This window comes from Bos indicus x Bos taurus, chromosome 3, assembly GCF_003369695.1.
Source record: "Bos indicus x Bos taurus breed Angus x Brahman F1 hybrid chromosome 3, Bos_hybrid_MaternalHap_v2.0, whole genome shotgun sequence".
Classification (NCBI taxonomy): domain Eukaryota; kingdom Metazoa; phylum Chordata; class Mammalia; order Artiodactyla; family Bovidae; genus Bos; species Bos indicus x Bos taurus.
The window spans coordinates 98,965,011-98,983,993 of NC_040078.1; the positions used below are offsets into that span (position 1 = coordinate 98,965,011).

Genomic DNA, 18,983 nt, shown 5'->3' on the forward strand with positions numbered 1-18,983 from the left:
TCTCTGCAGACACCCCAGGCAGAAACCTTCGAGGACCGGAGCGAAAATGAAAGTGCTGGAGGGGTCACAGGCACCCCAGAATCCTGGCCTTATTAACAGCCGAAGGCCAAGGCCAGTGTCCCCTGTATCTGACAAACCCAAGCCCTCCTCTGCCGGCCTGGCCTGATCAGGGCCCTTCCTCACTTCACTCTGCCTAGGAGTCTGTGAGACCCCGGACTGGGAATGGGGAGTGCAGGCAAGCAGACAGAGCTGGTGACTGCTGGAGTTCACGTACATTTATTCAATTGACACTGATGGGGAGTGGGGGGAGACAGGTTTTCTTTTCTTCCACACAAACCATCAGACGATTTCACAGAGTCTCCCCAATTGCAGAAGTCTAAATCAATGCACACCCAGTGGACAGAGAACGCAGATAGCAGCCTGCGATACAGATATTTACACATGGTTACAGGACCCCTGCCACAGGATGTGCCCTGGCCCACCCCACCCCCACCTCTCCGGTCCCTGACCCAGACCCTCCTCTCCCACCCCAACCTCATTGCCTTTAGCTACAATAAATATCCCAGGGCCTGGGACAAAGCAGACCGCGGAGAGGGCTGCTGGCCCTGGATGGCTGGACCCAGCCGGCCAAGGGAAAGGGGTAAAGTTCCTTCCAAAGCGCCCCCGACGCAAAAGAGGGAGGATTTTCCTCAATGGAGTGGGATCTCGGGATTGCCCAGGCATTGTGGAGACCCTCGCTTCACCTCTCCGTTCACCTTCGCCTGTGTAGACACTGCAGTAGGCTTCCGAGAGAGAACGAACTGCTTTGGAAAATAGCGGGGGGGCGGGGGGGGGAGTTGCATTTTCCTTTTAAGCACAAAGTAGATAATAAATGTCTTTAAATTATAATATTGAACAATCAGGGCCTCAAAGCTGGGGAAGGAGTGAGGGAGAAGCAGAAGGGGAGACCCCTCTGCGCAGTTGGTGTTTCTGGCGGGATCTGCCCGGGCCTGGGCAGGCACCTCTCCGGGAAAACATTCTTCCGGGGCTGCCGAGAGACGCAGAGACTGGGGAAAAGCGAAGACATCCCCTCCCCCTTTTACTGCTCAAAGTGAAATGGGATCACGGCTAGCGACCTCGTCGCGTAGACCCGGGCCTCTTCCTGAGCGATGAAGCCCGCTTCGTCCCAACTGTCGGAGAGATTCCGAGCGTGGAACCACGGGCGCCGGCCCAAGGTCTGGAGACTCTTCATAAATAGACTCCCTGAGTTCCGCTGGGACCGCAGGAGCTCCAGGAGAGACTGAGGAGTGCGGGCTCAAAGTGGCCCGGATCCCGACACGGTCAGAAGTGGCAGCCACTGAGGCCTGCGACTTTGCCGGCAAACGAGGGCCCTGAGGACAGGAGAGCGTCCCCGTGGTGCGAGAGGCGAACGTGGCCGGCCACTGGAGCCAGGGCCGGGGCAGTCAGCATGGCCAAGACCTGGGCCTGACCCCCAGGACCCGCCGCCGCCGAGAACGGCGACCCCGGGGAGCCCTCGCCGGCGCCCGGGGGTGCTGCCCCGCCGCCACCGTGGCCCATAATGTGGTCTATAGAGAAGGAAGGCCTCTGCCCAGCCCCCGCGCCCCCTCCGCCCGCGTCCGTCTTGAGGCCTGGGCGCAGGAGTGCGGTGCCTGCTGCGGGAGGGCTCAGGGACGCGGGGTAGAAGGCTTTGGCACAGCCAAGCTCCGCGCCCAGGAAGCCTGGCAGGCCCGAGGGGCCCGGGCCCGACCCTGCGCTCGGAGCAGGCGCAGGGGCCGGACCCGAGGCTGCGCTCGCGAACACCGAGGCCGTCGGAGGTCCGGGTGGAGGCGCCGCGGCACGGCCCGGGGGTACCGACAGCTGGCAAGGGGCGGCGGCGGCGGCGAAAGCAAAGGCGTGCGGGTGTGGATGCGGGTGCGGGGCTGGGCCCGGCGGGGGTGCGCTGTAGGCCGGGAGCGCCAGCCCGTAGCCGTAGCCATAGGCGCCGTAAGCCGCGAAGCCGGGCAGGAAGGCGCCGGGGTCCCCCGCCGCTGCAGCCCCGCCGCGCAACAGCAGCTCGGGGTGCGGGTGCGTGTGTGGATGCGGCGGCGGCAGCGGCTGCCGCTTGAAGCGCTTGCGGCGCCGCAGGAAGCTGCCGTTGTCGAACATGTCGGCCGACTCCGGGTCGAGCGTCCAGTAGTTGCCTTTGCCCGGGTTGCCCGGCTCGCGGGGGATCTTGACGAAGCAGTCGTTGAGCGAGAGGTTGTGGCGGATGCTGTTCTGCCAGGCGGGGAACTTCTCCCGGTAGTAAGGGAAGCGGCCGCTGATGAACTCGCAGATCTCGCTCAGCGTTAGGCGCTTCTTGGGGCTCTGCAGGATGGCCATGGTGATGAGCGCGATGTACGAGTAGGGCGGCTTCACCAGGGGGCTCCGAGTTGCCGCGCCCCCCGACGGCGGTCCTGGCCCGGGCCCCGCCGCGCCCCGGGCCGCCGCCGAGACTGGCCCGGGGCTTCCCGCTGCGGCCGCCGCCCCTCGGGGCGCTAGAGCGCGGGGCTCGCCGTCCGAGCAGCCACCGGACTCCTCCTCGTCCTCCACGGCTTCCCCCGCGGCTTCCTCCGGGGAAGCTCGGGGCCGTGGGGGAGCACGTCCCGGGGGGCGCGGGGCCCAGAGCGGGCAGGGAGCTCCCCCCCACCGCTGCTGCCGCCGCCGCCGCCCACCACGTCTATATCTGCGTCGGCCTCGGACAGCGCGGCCGGGGAGCTCTCGGAGGACATGATCTCGCAGCAGCAGCTGCCCAGGGTCATGGTGCCGCCGCCGCCACCGCCGCTCTCCGGCTCCGCTCCGGCCGCGGCTCGGGCTCCGCCGCGCTGCCTCTGGGGCGAGTGTGTTTTGCGCGCGGGCGGGGAGGGGGCGGGGGACTGAGGACTGGCGGGGAGGGGTGTCCCCCAGCTCTGCAGCGCCCCCTCGTGGTTCACTCTGCCGCTCTCATCTCTCGTTGAGTATCCTACTGGCGACGGGTCTCTCCGCTGCCCCGGGAGCCCGAGCCAGGGGCAGCGCCCAGGGCGCGGGCGGAAGGCGCTGAGGCGCCCCCCCTTACTCTGCCGGTCTTGGCCCCCAGCCCCCCCTCCCCCGCCCCGGGCTGGAGAGGTCGGGGGATTAGTCCCTCCCGCTTGGCGGCAGCTTAAGGCGGAAGAGCGCCGAGTCCGGGGCGGAGCTCCCCGAGCGGGGTGGGGCTGGCGGGGGCGGGCAGAGTGCCTCGGCGGAGGGGCCCGGCGGGAACAAACAGCCGCCGCCGCGGGAGCGCTGCTCGGGTGGCCGGAGGCAGATCCTCCTCTTGCCCGCAGATCCCGCAAACGCTCGCTCTCTGGAGCCGCTGCCTTCAGTGCGCTCAGCCCTGGATGGTAAGGGTTCACGCGGGTGCCAGCTGGAGCTGGGAGCAGCAGCGATAGTCCCCCATCCGTCATCTCCCCAAAGCAGCGCTCGGGCCACCGAGGCCGACGCGCAGTTGGAGCCGCACCAGCGGAGCCTGAGACGCCGGGACCAACGCCGCCGGAGCGGGACCCGAAGGAACCCGAGCGGCTTCCGGCCCAAGGCGAGACGCACTTAAGTGATCGCAAGGAGCAAAGCTGGCGTTCTGAGCCTCGGGCCTCGGAGAGGTGAGCGATTCTGGCTGCACCCCTGTCTTCCCCTCCAAGGCCTGGACCCCGCCACAAGGGACCCCTTGCCACACCGCGGGACTCCAAATGGGGGACTGTGTGCGGGCAGTGTAGCTCCCCAGGGAGCGCGTCGCGTGCTGGTTGCCCGCTTTCCGAAAGCTTTTCTGGGGCGCTTCGTTCGTCTTTCGAGAGCGCGGACCGGCCCATCGCTGAGTTTGCCTGTATCCGATCTTTTTCTGTGTTGGTACCCGTTTGTCTCACTCAAGCTCCGTGACTGTGTTTCTCTAGCTCTCGGTGAATCTCTGCCTCTGTTTTCTGTGGAAACCCTGCATTTATCTGGATTTCTCTTCGTCGGTCTGAGAATCTTTTACTCAATTTCCCTGTTTCTCCCACACCCAGTCTCACTACAGAGCCACCTACGTTCCTTCTCCCTTCCCCCTTCTCTCGCCGGAATTGGAGGCTCTACCGACAGGCAGCACAGAGACCTCTGTCAATGAACCCTGACCTCAACCGCAAGCCAGTGTTGCTTTCAGCTTTCACAATCCTATGCACACAGTGTTGGTTCCGTGCTCTTTTTCTCATCAGCTGGGTTCCTGGCCATACCGTAAGGACTTTTCTCCTGGCCTCCCTCCAGCAACCAGTAACTCCCAATTCAGACTGGGGCCGTCTCAGCCTCTGGGGGTGACAGGGGAGATGGGCACTGGACGTGACCAAGTACAGAGCCGTGGACCGGCTGCTGCCCCGACAGCGCCCCACAGTGGTCAAAGCTCAGGCATGCAGGCCGCGAGCCCAGCTGCGCTCAGCTGTCTCAGACTGTAGGACTGTCAGCTAGTGATTCTCCACTCCTACCGCCGCCTCAGTTTCCTGCTCTAAACAGTAGTTAAGAGCAAAGACCCTGGAGCCAGCCTGCTGGGATCCCAGTGCTGGCTTCACTCCTTACCTGCTCTTTGTATTTTGTGTTTCTTCCTCTGTAAAAATGAGGTTAAAAACATCCACCTCCTGACTAATATGTAAAAGCCACATCACTCTAGGCTAGATACAAAGGAGGATCTTGAAGGCACTTTGCAGACTCCTGGGGAGAAAGGGGTTTGGAGCAGTGTAGTCTCCCATCTGGATCCCATACCCGCTTCTAGCCCTGGGCTGGGTTACACGGCTGCTATCTATTAATAGTCCTTTCCAGTGACCCTACTGAACTAGGTTTTCTGTAGATAGTACTGGGGGCAGAGTAGAAGGGATTTATCCACCCTGCAGGCTATATCTCAGCAGGGTCATGTGAGAGTGGATGAAATCTTTCACCCAACAGCAGTCTCCGTTCTAGTGTATTCCACAGGTGGGACAACAGACACCCTGGGTTCAGTGGGACTCAGTCTCCTACAACGTGAAAAAGCATGGCTGGGTGCAACCCTTGTCATGGAATCCTCATGATAAGAGTTCTCCATCCTCCCCAGTGATTCAGCTAAGAGCAGAAGAGAGTGGAAGGCAGCTCTGGCTGCTCATATCCTGTGAGAGCAAGTCTGCCAGTCACCCCCATCTGGGACTTCAGACCAAGGGGAACCACCTAGTGTGCTGGGTCCGCAACAAAGACTGTCCTTGGGAAAAGAGAAGTGCTCCAGTCCTCAAACCATAATCAAGAAATTGGACAGAGACTAGTGGCCCTGGAATCAGAATTTCATAGGTGTTGTGGCCCCCCAGGAAGCAAATAAAGGCCTTGGGGACAAGTATTTGCATGAGTCCAGATGAACTCACATACCCAGGGTTGCTAGATTTACCAGGTTTATTTTATCTGGCAAACCTATGCAATCTTCAAGCTTGCTCATTACTACAGGGACCTCTCACTGACACTCACAGACACCCCATACCATCCACCACATACACAGCAGCTCCAACCCAGCTGAGCTCTGGTAATGTCTAAGTAAATGGAAAAACAACAGCTGCAACATCCTTCTCCATCTCACTTTCTAAATGTCCTTATTTCTAAAATGGCAAATATGAATCAGCAGCTTCTTTCTTTGCCAGAACTCTCTCCTGGTTCCCCTCACTCCAGCCCCCTGCCCAAGTTCAGGGTAAAACTGACTGAGGCGTTTCAGGCTCCAGTCAAGACTTTACCTCTCTACAGAGCAGCTGCAGCCATCAGCCCACACCTCTGCCTGGCCCTGTTTCACCCTCCATTCTGCTGAGATTCAGGTCAAGGAAAGAAGACATGCCCCCCCCCCCCAACTCTGTTTTGCAAGGTGATTCTTAAAAAATCCTCCAGATTCTTCAGAACACACAGTTATAAGAGTGGAAACAGTGCAAGGAGATCATGTAACTTGCTAGGCTTTTTGAAGGGCCCCTCCGTTGGGTTGGGCCCAGGTGCCCAGGCTCCCAGACTAGAACTCCTCTATTTATTCAAATAACGCTTCTTAACACCTGACCCAAGCTCCACGCTTGCCTGGGGAGGTGTTTCTGGGAGCTTCTCACTCCTCCCAAAGCTCTGGCCAAATTTGTTTTGAACAATGCCAGGAATAGGTGCCCTGGGGCTGGGAGAATGGCGACCCAATATTCGGGATTCGTTTCGTTTCCTGCCCTTCTCTCCAGCTTTTCCTGCCTGCAGGCTCTGCCTCTTCGACGTCTGTGGGTCGTGTGTGCGTCCTTGGGTGTGTCTGTCACTCCTCGCCTCGAAAACCTGGGTGCTGACAAAAGTCTAGGCTTTCAGCACCCATGCCTGCAGCCTCCAAGAAGCAGGAGGCGACAGATTGTGTGGGTCTTGGTTACAGTGTCACTGGTAGTTCTCAGCCTCTTTCCTCCATCTCATTATTTAGCCACCTTTCTCGAGCAGCCCAGAAAGGATTGAGAGAAAGCGTCGGGGCGGGGGTGGCGGGCGCTAATCCAGGGAATTTTCCACTCGGAAATGTTCGGAGCACCGACAGGAGGTTGTTGCTTGTTTGTTGCGCTGTGTAGCTATCAATAGCGTCCCTCCCCTTATGGCTCCTCCCTGCCCTTCTTCTGGCCCCTGTAGACGTGCTCTTCTCGGCTAGAGGGGAAGGAGAGATTCGGATGATTGTGAGAATATAATTGTCATCACGAAACCGGCCAGGAGCGGCGCAGAGCTCTCCCGCGGCCTTCCCACGGTTGGCGTGCTGTGAGCACGGAGGTCCGCCCCTCCATGCAGACCCGCTGCAAAGCGCCGCCTGAGCCAGGCAGGGGACCCCACGCTTGCACGCTTCTCTGATTTTACTCACAAACCTAGCCAAGCTACCGCGCAGCCACCCGCTCTTTTGGTCCCTCCCTGGGGCCGCAGCTCTGGAGCAAGACGGCGGTTGGGCTGCAGCGGGTCCATCTCCCCTTTCTCCTCCAGATCATCGCCTGCTCAAAGGCGGTCGGCTGTCTTGGCCCTTAGTGAGAGGCGGGAGACTCCAGATCGTGTGACCTGCAGGGGCGAGCTGCAGGCGGCGGGGCTCCACACACACAGGAGTTCAGGGAGAGCCCGGCCTCTCTGCAAGCCCAGAAGTGGCCGGGCCTCGGGCGGCGTGAGCTCTTTCACTCCCAGGCTAGCTAGCTCTGCACCGGCTCAGGGGTCGGTGCCTCTGCGGTCCCCCACACCTTGGGAATCCTCCGCCTCTTGGAGGAAACGACTTTCGCTCCTTCCATTGTGCACGGCCACCGTCCCCCGGCTGCGTGATGGGGGCTCGCGGGAGCACCCTCTGGACCCAGCCCTGGGCGCCGCGGAGCCTGTGCACTCCGGTTCGTTCGCGGGAAGAGGGTTGCGGGCTCTGGAGAGGGTGAAAAAACAGCGCGGGTCCCAGACCAGCCGCCGGATTAGAAAAGCCGGCTTCGCAGCGACCAGGGAGGACCAGCCGCACACACTTGGGAGATATGCCGCAGGGCCTGGGGAGTTGGAGACGCTTCCAGGTGTGTGGAGGCCTGGGCATCAGGTCAGAGTGCCTTGCGGAGTGCGTCCTGGGTCCGCGTGCGTGTGTCTGCTCCTCCGGGCGACGGTGGCTTTGTGTGCTCAAGTACGTCTCTGAGAGGCCGGCGCCGGTGCCGAGTTCTCCCCTTCCCGACCGCACATCTGGGCCGGGGACAGCCCTGGAACGATCGCCAGCCAGGTCCACAGCTCCACCTCGGGGCCCGAAGGGGTGCGACCTGGTCTCGAGCTGCAGACCCACTCCGGGCCTCGGCGTGACCCTCCAGGGAAAGAGGATGTGAGGGTGCGAGCCTGGGCAGGGGGCTTGCACCGTGGCGAGGAGAGGAGGGGCCAGCGGCCTCGCGCGGAGAGCCAGGAGGATTGCAGCGGCCACCTCCGTCCTATGAAGTCCTCGCGGCTGGCGAGGACCGCAGTGCCGCGGGAACCGGACGGCTTTCCGCAGCCCCAAACGGGTGGAGAGGGAGGGGCGGGTGCGGAGCCGTCTGAATGAGATCCCCTACCCTATACGCACGGACGCGCACACGCGCCGTCACGTTTAGCCTTTCGGAGCCCCAGGCAGGGTCACTGATCATGCCGTAAGTCCTAGCCGGGGCGAGTAAATATTGCTGGACCTGAGTCCTTTGGAGCTGCTGTGGAGCCGCGGAAGCCAAGCTATAGGGGACCAGCCAGAGTCCCGGCTCTGCTGCGCTGGAGCTGGGGACGGATTTCAGGGAAACAGCGACCTCTGGAGGAGCCGCGCAGACACACAACGAGGCAGGGACTGGACGACCAGGTCTGGGATCAAAGCGCCCCTTCCCCACCCCTGTTGGCAAAATCATTCAGAAGCTTATAACCTCTGGACTCCTCTTTGCACATGCTTGTTTCCTTTCACAGCTTGTACCCAAGCTTCACATCCTGGCTCAAATCCTGCCTTCTTGAGAGCCCAACTCATCTTTCCCTCTTCCTGCTCCGAGCTCCCAAGAACCTAAAGCCTGAAACCCTCGACTCTAGCGCTCTACCGCACTAGGCAACTAATCTTTCTCCAAAGAAAGGGTCATTAGTCCATCCACTCCACCCACCCTTTGCATTCCATGCTGGATGTGCTGTTTTCCTTCCTCCCCCTTCACCATCAGTAAATAAAGAATGAAATCATGTATCCCAAAATTGGACTGTCGATTTCAAAGTTCGTTTCTTAGATGAGGAAATTGAGACCCATTTCCAAGTCAGAAAGAGGGCTGACTTGCCCAAGGTCACACAGCAAAAGTGGAACTAGATCCCAGGTCCCAGCCCAGAGCCCTCTCCACTTCACCTGAATAGGAACAGGAAATGCCAGAAGGAACTTGTGTGTATGTGTGTAGAGATGGGGGTTGGGGCGGGGGGCTGTTCCAGGCCTGTTCCAGGATGGGGCAGTAAGGAGGGCAGGGAGGGCAAAGTTGCCCTGGAAGATCAAACTCTTCTTTCCCCTGACTCCAACCCAGATCAAGCTACTTTGAAGGGCTCCAAATTTCAGGGGTTGGCCAAGCGTCCTTACATCAGCAGGCAGGTCTGTTGGAGGCTGAAAACACTTCAATTCAGGCAAATACCACCCTCTCCTCTAACCTGGAAAGGGAGAAAGGGGCTGGTAATAAATACCCAGAGGGTGCTGCTGAGATCTGAGGTCAGCCAGAGAAGGCCTTCTGGTGCTTGCAGTTAGAAGGTTAAGGGAGAAGCTGGGAGGGTGATTGGCATGTAATTTGTAGGAGGCTCTTGTGATACCTGCCTGGCAGCCTGAGGCCTCCTCAGGGATGCTCTCCTTCTGGGCGTCATGTGCTTCTCTGCAAAGGCTACCAGGCAGCCTGGTCCCTGCCTGCTTGTCCAGCCTCATCTCTAGCTTTGGCACTGATTTGCCCTTTCTCACATCTTCACCTTGCACACAGCTCACTCCTCCTAATCCATCCATTTCAAATGTCAAGATTTCTGAGTTGCTTCCCCTCCCCATAACACCCCACGCTGGCCAGGCTGTGCAGAGCTCCTGCCTCTGTTTCCAAAATGCTAATTCCCTCTCGTCACAATTTGTTTTCTAGTCTGTTGCCCTCGCTAGACTGTGTACTCCTTGAGAACAGAAATTACATTGTCTTCATCCTCATCTTTCCTCCTCTACAAAATAGCGATAATAATTGTACCTACCTCATTGAATAGTTGTGGGAATTAAATGAAATAAGGCACTTAGCCCAGTGCCTGAAACTTTCAGAGAAGCTCAACAACTATTTCTTATCACCATCATCATCATTATTAAACACTACCTCCTGCCAGGCATAAAATCCAACACAGATACTCAGATAATGTTAGATATGTGGATATATGAATGAATAAATGAATGAATCATATGACACACTTCTCACTCTGGGACTCTAGACAAAGTTGTATCTAGCTTACACCATCACTAGAGATATGTGTTCTCTTACGACATTGTTTCTCCCCCATCAGTCCCCTTCCCTGAAGGAAGAAGAATGTGTATCCCCATCAGGGGGAGTTTTTCCCCGGTCCCTGAAGCCACTGGATTTCTCTCTCATGCTGTCTACCTCAGTTTCTTTCCTTTAAAATGGTTCTGATCAATCAAACCAGCCACACTTTGCCAGAATCTCCTAGGGACTCTCCATTGCCTATGAGACAAAATTCAATCTTCTTAGCATGGTGAGCTGAATGTGTTCAGTTTTGAGATGTCCCACCTCTCTGTTGGGTAAGATCTCCTGTATTCCATGTGGTGCTCCTGATGGGGCTGTTCAGTCTCTTTCCTCCTCACACTTGCCTCCAGGAGCAGACAGGCAACCTGGCTGGATCAAACACAGCATTGCAAGCCCAAGGTGATAGGCCTAGGTGGGACCTAAGTCAAGCTAATCACTCCTTCTACGAGATTCAATACATGAACTCTGAGATGCCAGGATATAAAGACTCTGGGCTCTGGGATACATGGACATGGAACTCTTGGGGGTTCTCCTTTTGGATCAGAAGATGAGCACGCAGGTCTAGCTGCCAGCAACCATCCTTCCTGTCGTGTGGAGAGTGCTGTTTAATATCAAAGTCCATCCACAGATGAAAACACCCCAAGGAGCCAGAGCTTAGTGACAATGTTGAGTCCTCCTCCTCTGCCTGAAACTAGAACCCTTAGACTTCACAGATATTCTAAAGATATTCCCCTTTCTGCTTAGTAGGTTGAGTCAAATTTTTCACAAGCAGCAGCACCACAGCAGAGAAGGATCCTGGGTTCCTGAGACCATTGAGGTGCCATGCCATTCTGAACTGCCTGCACAGACTTTTACGTGAAAAAGAAATAAACTTCAATCTTGGTTAAGCCACTGTTGTGGAATTTTCTTTGGTATGTAAGGTTGGGGAGGAGGGAATCAGTTGCTCACAGTTGAACTTAACCCTAATTAATACAGGGAGGGATGGGGGAATGTCTCAAAGACATGAAACCTGGTTTGGGAGGTGTTAACCTGGAGAATAAAAGACTCAGGGTTAACATAGCCGCCATCTCCAGATCTCTGAAGGGCTGACCTGGAACACAAAGACCAAGGCAAAAGGGGATCTGAAGGTTATAAAGAGACTCAATTTCCGTGACTCCATAGAAGGGAGAAATTCCATCATGGCTGTCCTTCAGAGATTCGATCTGCTACTTTGATGGTAGTGAGCTCCCCATCACTGGAAATGCATAAGTAGAGGCTGGATAATCACTGGGCAGGAATCTTAAAGCCATCCAGGTACAGCAGAAAGAGTACAGTTCTTAGAGCTGAGTTTTAATTATGCTGTCACCACTTACTGGTCTCAGACAAATAATCACTCTAAGCCTCAGTTTTCTCATTTGTAAAGTATCCAGGTAGCTAGGTTGGACACAGAGACCAAGGAAATTTCCTGGCACTACCTCTCAGGGATTTATGAAACTTAGTACTCCAGTTAGAGCCAACTAGGAGTCAAGACGCAGCAGCAGCAGCAGCAGCAGGAGTCAAGAGGTCTTGGTGAGGCTTCCTGCTCTCCTCTTCAACCTTGACATTTTTGAGCATGCCTGCTCCAACCTGCCAAGAGAATGTACCTCCCCTGGTTGTTCATGAGACTGGAGAGGAGCAGTTGTACCTGAGGCCTGGGATCTACTCCCAGACCTTCCCCTCCCTTTCTGTGTCACCTCAGATACACCTCTGAACTCCCATCCTCAGTTTCCTTATCCGACATGTGAGAAGTGCATCTTCTGGGCAGTCTGATTCCAGAATCAGGGCTCTTAACTACAGTATTGTGCCCTGTCTATAACTCCAAATGTGAGCAATTGACATTCACAGCAATAATAATTATCATGTTTCTGTAGAGCCTGACCTTACCCAGGTTCTTGCTCTTCCCAGCCCAGGTCAGTCTGGCATGGTGCCGTCTGCCGCATGAGCTGATGTCATGAGTCTGGGATGACCTGAGGTTCCCCGGCTGTGGAGGGACTTGGTTTCACCCAGGAGTTCGGCTCTCATCATCACATGCTTGCCTCTCACAAAGGGCTCTGCTTGATCTTCCCTTGTCCACTTCCTCCCACAAGGCTGGGGCTACTCAGATTTGGATGAGTAGAGGCAAGGAAATGAGAAATCAAAGGCCAGAGAGGAGCAGATCTTAAAACGTGATTTATGATCAGAAGAAGAGAGTCATGATTGGGGTCTGAACGGGGAGGGCCGGAAGGGCAGATGGCAGTGTCTGGCAGGAGGCCTGGAGGTCCCTACACCTGCCAGTGATGCCCAGGGTTTGGGGGCTGGAAGGGAGAAGGAGTGATCACCCTGCACAGATTGATGCCCAGGACATAGACCCACCCAGGGTGGAGGTGGCAAGTGCCCAGCCTTCCCAAATCTAGAGACCAGAACATCTTTGGGAAGGCCACTGGGGAGGAGGGCAGTGAGGTCTGAGTAGGTGAAATTCTGACCACAGTCACTAAAAGTCCTTTTGTTAAATAGAAAAGGGCAGCTGCCAAGAATAGGGGAGAATGGAAGATCTGGGAGGACTTCCTGGGGGAGGTGGAAACTGCAGCCCGTTTTTCTCTTCTAAAACAAATCCGTGGGCTGCTCATGAGCAAGTGCCTTTCAGAGATCTGAAGCCACCCTCAGCCCCAGTTGGCATCCAAATGGATCCTAGCTTTCTTCTACAGATTAGCTGCTCAAATCAGGTGCATACAAGGTGGCCAATAGGTGGCGCTTTTGTCTCCACAAAGTTAATGAGCGAGACCAGGGGAGAGAAGGAAGCGTCCAAGAGGGAGGAAGGGGCAAACTGAAAGAAAAAGGAAACCGGAACCTGTCACTTGGCTTGGGAAAGTAGCTTTCAATATCAGCACTGTGGGTGTGAGTTGAGGGGACACAGATATTGGGATGAGCTGAGGAATTTTACTGGTGTCTGGGGCTTTCCATCCAAGTTTCCATCTCCACTGGCCTCTCTCAGAGGAAGAGAATGACTTTGGAGTCAGGGGGACCTGGAGTCCAGTTCTGAGTCTGTCACTTTGCAGCTTGACCTGGGTAAGTCACTTAACCTTTATGAGCCTCAATTTCATCATCTATTAAGTGGAGCTAAGAATTCCAACAGGCTTCCCTGGTGGCTCAGATGGTAAAGAATTCTAATAATGCCATCCTGCATTCCTGGAATAAACTGTATTTGCTTGATCGTGCATTTTTATAATACACTACTGGCTTTAATTTGGTGATACTTCACTAAGGAACTCTGCTGCTTCTTTTGTATGTGAGAATGGCTATAGTTTGCATGTTCACTGCTTATCAGTCTTTGATAACATCATTAAGTAGATAGAATCGGATGACTTCCATTCTTCTTGTGTTCTGGAACAATTTATATAACTAGAAAAGTAGGTTCCTTAATGATTTGGAAGAACTCACTGGTAGTACTGGCTAGCCTGAGTGTTTTCTGGTGGGAGCAGTGGGGGAATGGTCTCTGGCAATGTTTTCTGCTTTCTCCTGTACTAATACGTCTGTTGTTTGTTTTAGTCACTAAGCTGTGTCCAACTTTTTTTGAGCCTGCCAGGCTCCCTTGTCCTTTCCCAGGCAAGAATACTGGAGTAGGTTGCTATTTCCTTCTTCAGGAGATCATCCCAACCCACAGGTCAAACCCACATCTCCTGCTAGGCAGGTGGATTTTTTTTTAACCACAGAGCCACCAGGGAAGCCCCTATTAAGATTAGTTACTCCTTAAATTAGTCAAATGAAACCAGATTGTCTACTAGTCAAATGCCCTTGACCCTCAAAGTTTCAGAGTGGGCATGTGAAGTGAAAGTCACTCAGTTGTGTCCAACTCTTTGTGACCCCATGGACTGTACAGTCCATGGAATTCTCCAGGCTAGAATACTGGAGTGGGTAGCCTTTCCCTTCTCCAGGGGATCTTCCCAACCCAGGAATCGAACAGGGTCCCCTATGGGGCAGGCAGATTCTTTACCAGCTGAGCTATCAGGGAATGGGCATGAGGCTGTGATTAAATGGGAAAGTGTGTAACCTCCATGGAATAGGATGGTTCTAGCCAATGGCTGCTTGTTTCTGTACCTTTGTACTACTTTTCTCTACCACCGCCATTACTGCCACCAAGCCACCGTCCTTTCTTGCCTGGATACTGCAGTAGCCTTTTAATTGGTCTCCCCACCCCACCCCAGTTCCCCTTTAACAGCATATTTCGGGCTATGAAATTTCCTTTCAGACTTTTCCTTTGACTGCATTGTATGGATTTTAATATGTACTATTCTCACCTTTATGATTTTATAGTCTGTAACTATAGTTTTCCTCTAATTTTAGAGTTACTTAGATAAACGACTTAAATCTTCAAGTGCTTGTTTCAAAATCTGGTCCAAGAACATATTCTTATACAATCACAAATTTATGAACATTTTTTAATATTATGTTTTTGTTTCAACAGTAATCTTAAACACATTCATTTAAGCATATTGTGGATTACTTAAATGACCTCCTGATATCATTGGTATCCGAAACTTGGTATTTAGAGTCTTCATTTGCATTTATTATCAAGGAGTTCTTTAATCTTGAGATAAGGTAAAAAATGATATAGGCTTGATAAATAAATGCAGTGTTTGGGCCTGTTGGTGACATGGCCTGCTACATGAAGGAATGCTTGCACTTCATTCAGAAGAAAAAAAAATAATGGATGGATTTAGCCATCACACGGCTCAAGGCACACCAAACCCAGAGACCTACAGTGGGCCGTCACAGTCACATTCACGCTACAAGTGTTTCATTTCAACAAAACAATGTCTTTTTTTACATTTGATTAATGTAATGAATTTGAATTTTTATTTTGTAGCTCTGTTTGAATTTCATTTATTAAAATACTTTGTTTTACAGTTATATAAGAGATACAAACCTGAGGAATTTACACCTGCTTGTACTAAATGACATTATAATAAAACATTAAAATCAATTCTGGGGGCCCACAGAGCTTTATTCCTTTAGGAGGAGACCACTTTAGCCTCCTATATCCTGCAAAATCCTCCCCCTACCTCATGCTGCTGCTGCTGCTACGTCGCTTCAGTCATGTCCGACTCTGTGCAACCCCACAGACGGCAGCCCACCAGGCTCCCCCATCCCTGGGATTCTCCAGGCAAGAACACTGGAGTGGGTTGCCATTTCCTTCTCCAATGCATGAAAGTGAAAAGTGAAAGTGAAGTCGCTCGGTCGTGTCCGACTCTTAGCAACCCCATGGACTGCAGCCCACCAGGCTCCTCCGTCCATGGGATTTTCCAGGCAAGAGTCCTGGAGTGGGGTGCCATTGCCTTCTCCGCCCCTACCTCATACTTCTAGGTATTTCCCATGGGCTTAAAACCAGCCAAGCCAGTCCCTAGAAGTAGAGGGTTCTCATGTGGCCCATTTTTCCCTCTGCCTTCCCAGGTGAAGCACAACCCTGAAGATTACCTGAAGGAGCTTCTCTACTGACATGCTGGCCAGTGTCCTTGCCAAAGATGTCACTTTCCTAGGTACTCAATTTTCTATCTGCCAGGGTGACAGTGGCCACTTTCTTGAGCTGAATCCCACAGGCTCTCTAAGCAGCTCGGCACCATTGAGGGCCCAAAGTCATTCTTTCCGGGGGCTCCAAATCCCCCTAAGTCAGGAAGCAACCCCTCTCAGCTCACCTATGAGTAACTCCTTATTCCTATAAGGAACTCAGAACCGTTCCCCTAGCTTAACTCTCCTACCCAAACAAGCATCCTTCATTTCTATAACACTGAGCCTCCCAAGTTTCCCAGTAGATAGGTAGGGTAGGCGGGAAGTGTGTACTGAACCCAAGAAACAGTCTCCCATTCCCCTTGTTCTCAACCACCCGTAAATAAAGTCTACAGAACACAGCTTTGACACAATCATTTAATTGTCAAAGGGCACACTTAGCTTCTCATGCTAAAATAATCATCTTAATTTCAGATAATGCAAAATTTTCCCCCAAATTGACCTCGACTGAAACAAAGAAATAAACCAAAAGGGAACATTGGAATCCCAGGAGCACAGGATCCAACAGAGGATAGAGATGGAGGGAATTCCAAGGCAAACAGTAAAGGGAGATTTCAGGGCCTCATCTGGGCAGCAGGCATGGAGCACAATCAGCCCAGTCTGAAGCTGGAGGACAGAAGGCTCTGGGAGAGAGGCCCCCGGGAAAGGAAAAACACGACCAAAAGCGATGACAGATTTCCTGATAAGTTTGATTCATGAAAAACTATGCTATTGGAAGATATGGGAAGATTTAGCCACAGGTATAAAGCTAAGCAAATGAAAACAAAAATGAGGCAATAACTCCAGGAAAATTCAAAGTTGCACCAAAAGAAAAAAAAAAAAGGAAGAGTAGTCATGGTACACTAGCAACTTATTGGAGAACAAAATTTATATGGCAATAGTCGTGTAAAAGGGCTTCCTTGTTGACTCAGTGGTAAAGGATTTGCCTGCTAATGCAGGAGATGCGGGTTCAGTCCCTGGGTTGGGAAGATACCCTGAAGAAGGAAATGACAACCCAATCCAGTATTCTTGCCTGGAGAATCTCATGGACAGTGGAACCTGATAGGCTATGACACAACTTAGTGACTAGACAAGAAGAAGTAATGTAAATCCTAGAAGCTAATTTAACCAAACGTTGGTAATTTCAGGTGGAGTTGGGAAGAGATAGAGATTTAGAGGTAAATGATCATCTATCATAATAGGAAGTTAATCATTTCTGTTTTAAGAGAGAATAGTATAAGCATGGAAATAGGAAAGCAGATCCAAAAGAGACAAATATGAACTGAAAATAGATGCTTCTAAGAAACAAAGCACAGGTCCTAAGGTCTTTGATTGCTATTTGACTTGCTAGGTTATATGATTGTTTCAATTTAATAAAAACAAAACTCAAGTGTTAAAAATGTATCTTCAGAGTAAAGATGATATCAAGTTTTCTATAAGAATGAAGGAATAAGTATTTGCTTAACATTTCTGAAGATTATTCAAATTATTTGCTCTAAAAAGAGGGTAGAGGAAATAATATTGAAATCTCACTTCTAGAAAAAATAGTGTTTGGTGCTATAAAGACAGAATTGAATTAGGGCTTTTGCTTTGTTTTTTCAACACCTCCCAAAGTGTCAAAATTCTTAGGGTGCTCTATGACACGAACTCTTTCCAGACAATGAACTCTGTAAGGGCATAAACACTCTCATGTTTGTATCCTTACTGGTCTCAGAGCCCAGCGTAAGGTCTGGCACACAGCCCTCCCTGATGTTGAAAAAGGAAAATTAAAGAAGCATTTTTAAAATAAAATCTTTCTGACTTTCTAATTCAGTATTTACCTTTCTGGTGTTTCCATTCAGACATTTCTCATCTCGTCCCCACTATTTCAAGATCCCAGGGACAGAGACTTGTATGGCAAACAAGATTTGAATTCAGAATTCAAGAAGCACTTCCCGACTTCAGCCAAGTAAGAAGGATCCTCTTCTTCCTGTCTGTGGAAATTTCTTGGATTTGGAAGGACTTTATCATGAAGTTCTGTGAGGCAGGAGGACTGTAACACCATTTGGAGCAGAAGCAAGTATGCATTTTGATCTCCGCGGTGCTCTACTCCTTAGAGAACTGAGGGCGGGATCTTCCCTACCTGTTTGGCTGCAGGGAGGGGCGATTTTCTCATTGGACCAATGGGGACTTAGTCTCCACCTCCACGTCTTTCAGCTCTACTGCAGATTAGTGCGAGGACGGCAAGTGAGAATGGGTAAGAAGGTGCCAAAGTACTGTCAACCCAATCATTATTCAGTAAGTCAGGCACAATATTAGACGCTAGGGATTCATTCATTCAGTCAGTCATCAAATATTAAGTGAAGGGCTGTTATGCATCAGGCAAATTAAATCTGACTTGCCCAAAGGGGTTAATAGCTGAGGGAGCAGGGTCTGTCCAGAGCGTTTCATACCAGACTCTGCATACCTACTGCCCTATCCCCAAAGAGGGCCTTCCCTGCCTTCTCGGATTTCTTGAACCTTTCTCCTCTATGAGCTGCTTACTCTGTGCTCACCCTCCATCGCTGCCCCAAGAGCTTTAAACTCTTGTATCAGGCACGTCCAACATGCAAATCACGTTCACCCTGGGCTCAGACACACTGATCCCCTCCCCCGCCCTTCCCCACACCTAATTCAGGCCCCAGTAGACTGAGAGCCCTGGGGCAAAGGAGCTGGGAAAAGCCTGATGCTTAGAGTTTGGATCAGCACCGGGAAGCAGGGTAGGGTCAAAGGCCAACTCCCTCTCTCTCCTGCAACTTCTGAATGCTCAGTGCTGCCCTGTCCTTGGTGCTGGGGACACTCATGAATCAGCTCAAGTCCCTGCTGTTCCAGCTCCCATTTCAGCAGGGGAGTTAAGATAGGGTGCAGAATGCAGCTCCAGAAGTTCAGCAGGGCATGTATGGTTCTGCAGCCTGGTCCCACTCCTTAAAGTAGGGAGTAGCCTTTTAAACTGAGCCCCAGCCTTGGCAGGGTTCCTTTACTCCAGAATACTGTGCATGCTAATCACCCTGGAATTTTGTTAAATTGTGGAAACCGATGATTCAGTGGGTCTGAGTTAAGATTCTGCATTTCTACCAAGCTCTTAGGTACCTGGACCACAGTTTGAGTGGAAGGCTGTATGGTACTTGTCTCATTTCTCCGAGAACTGATTGATAATGTCTCTTCCTCACTAATTCATAAGCTCAAAGCATGGATCTTGCCCATTAGTTTAGTGATTATATTCCCAGTGCTTGGCACATTCTGTGAGTGCTTTTTGGAGGAGTAGTCGTTGCTCCCTTATTTATGGGAGCTAGGACTAATCCCACACAGCAGACAAACCCACTGGTCAAATATACTCACCTGCATGCCCCATCTCTACCAGCTTCTGCAGCAGGTGATGGATGGCATTTCATCAGGCCTACTATGAGCACAGCTATGGCTGAATCACATCCTAATCCTACTTCATGAACTTTTGCCTGGTAACTC

General features: G+C 52.6%; 1 protein-coding gene across 1 annotated transcript; it reads right to left on the minus strand.

The window, feature by feature from the left end:
• Window positions 1-253: 253 nt before the first annotated feature.
• Window positions 254-2,851, minus strand: FOXD2 (forkhead box D2). Its single transcript, XM_027537331.1, is given in 2 exon segments — window positions 254-2,594; window positions 2,597-2,851. Coding segments are annotated over 2 exon segments (1,458 nt in total). The 5' UTR covers window positions 2,781-2,851; the 3' UTR covers window positions 254-1,320.
• Between the last annotated feature and the right edge of the window lie 16,132 nt (window positions 2,852-18,983).